The following is a 916-nucleotide window of genomic DNA, read 5'->3' on the forward strand; positions in this document are numbered from 1 at the left end:
AACTCATGTTTCAAGTAGAGGGCAATGAATAATATTCCAGACTAAAACACTGGTTCTCAACCTTTAGTGTGCCTAAGAATCAGCTAGAAAACACCTTTAAAATGCAGATTCCTGGGCTTTATCCAAGATAGTTGTGTGGCTCAAAGAGCAGCATTTTTTAATAAGCTCCCAAACCACCAAGAAAGCTGAAAATTCTTACTGTCTAACAGAAAGAAAAGCAAAGAAACCATGATTTTCAGCAATGGAATAGAGATAGTAAAGTCTCAGATATAACAAAAAAAATTAGTACTTGGTTTTACAACTGTGGTACATGATTAAATTGTATTAAACTTACAATATCATAGCTTTCATTGAGATTTGAGGCTAAAATATCTCCCATTCCTATTTCTTCTCCATAGTAAGTTATGGGAGTTCCAGGGAGTGTGAAAAGAAGCATGTTCATCATGTTGACATATGCGTTCCCCAACCGAGAAGTCAGCCGGGAACTGTCTGGTCCACCAATCTGAAAGGCAAATATTTTTAAGAACATAGCTCTATACAGTTTTCTGGAAGATATACCCTATTTCTCAGAAAGTTCAGGGAGAGAAGCCAGGTAGCTATGGGTACCTTGGTATCAGCAAGCCTGGATTTGAGTCCTAGCCCCACTGCTTGCTGGGTAACTGACCAATTTTCTGTCTTGGCCACTGAAGAGCAACAAAATGATGGTGATAACGATTTACTTCACAATGATACTGCAAATAAGATGAAATTTAGAGGGTGCCTGTTCATATTTTCTCATATTTGGATAAAAGAATATTGAAACAAAAACGTTTCTTCCATTGGGAGTGAGACAAGGGAACAAGGAGGCGACAGGTGTGGGAGAAAGACTTCTGATATGTGCCCTCTTTTTAAATTGTTTTGACTGATGAACTATTTC

At 37.9% G+C, this 916-nt stretch overlaps 1 protein-coding gene across 1 annotated transcript in view; it reads right to left on the reverse strand.

Annotated features, from left to right (window-relative positions):
- SLC3A1 (solute carrier family 3 (amino acid transporter heavy chain), member 1) overlaps positions 1-916 on the reverse strand; it is a 42,056-nt gene that overhangs the window by 11,165 nt on the left and 29,975 nt on the right. The window contains exon 7 of the mRNA XM_012653790.1: positions 335-502. Within this exon, the coding sequence (XP_012509244.1) occupies positions 335-502 (168 nt within the window). The remainder of the gene's footprint in view (positions 1-334; positions 503-916) is intronic.

This window comes from Propithecus coquereli, unplaced genomic scaffold (genome assembly GCF_000956105.1).
Source record: "Propithecus coquereli isolate 6110/MARCELLA unplaced genomic scaffold, Pcoq_1.0 Scaffold43, whole genome shotgun sequence".
NCBI lineage: Eukaryota > Metazoa > Chordata > Mammalia > Primates > Indriidae > Propithecus > Propithecus coquereli.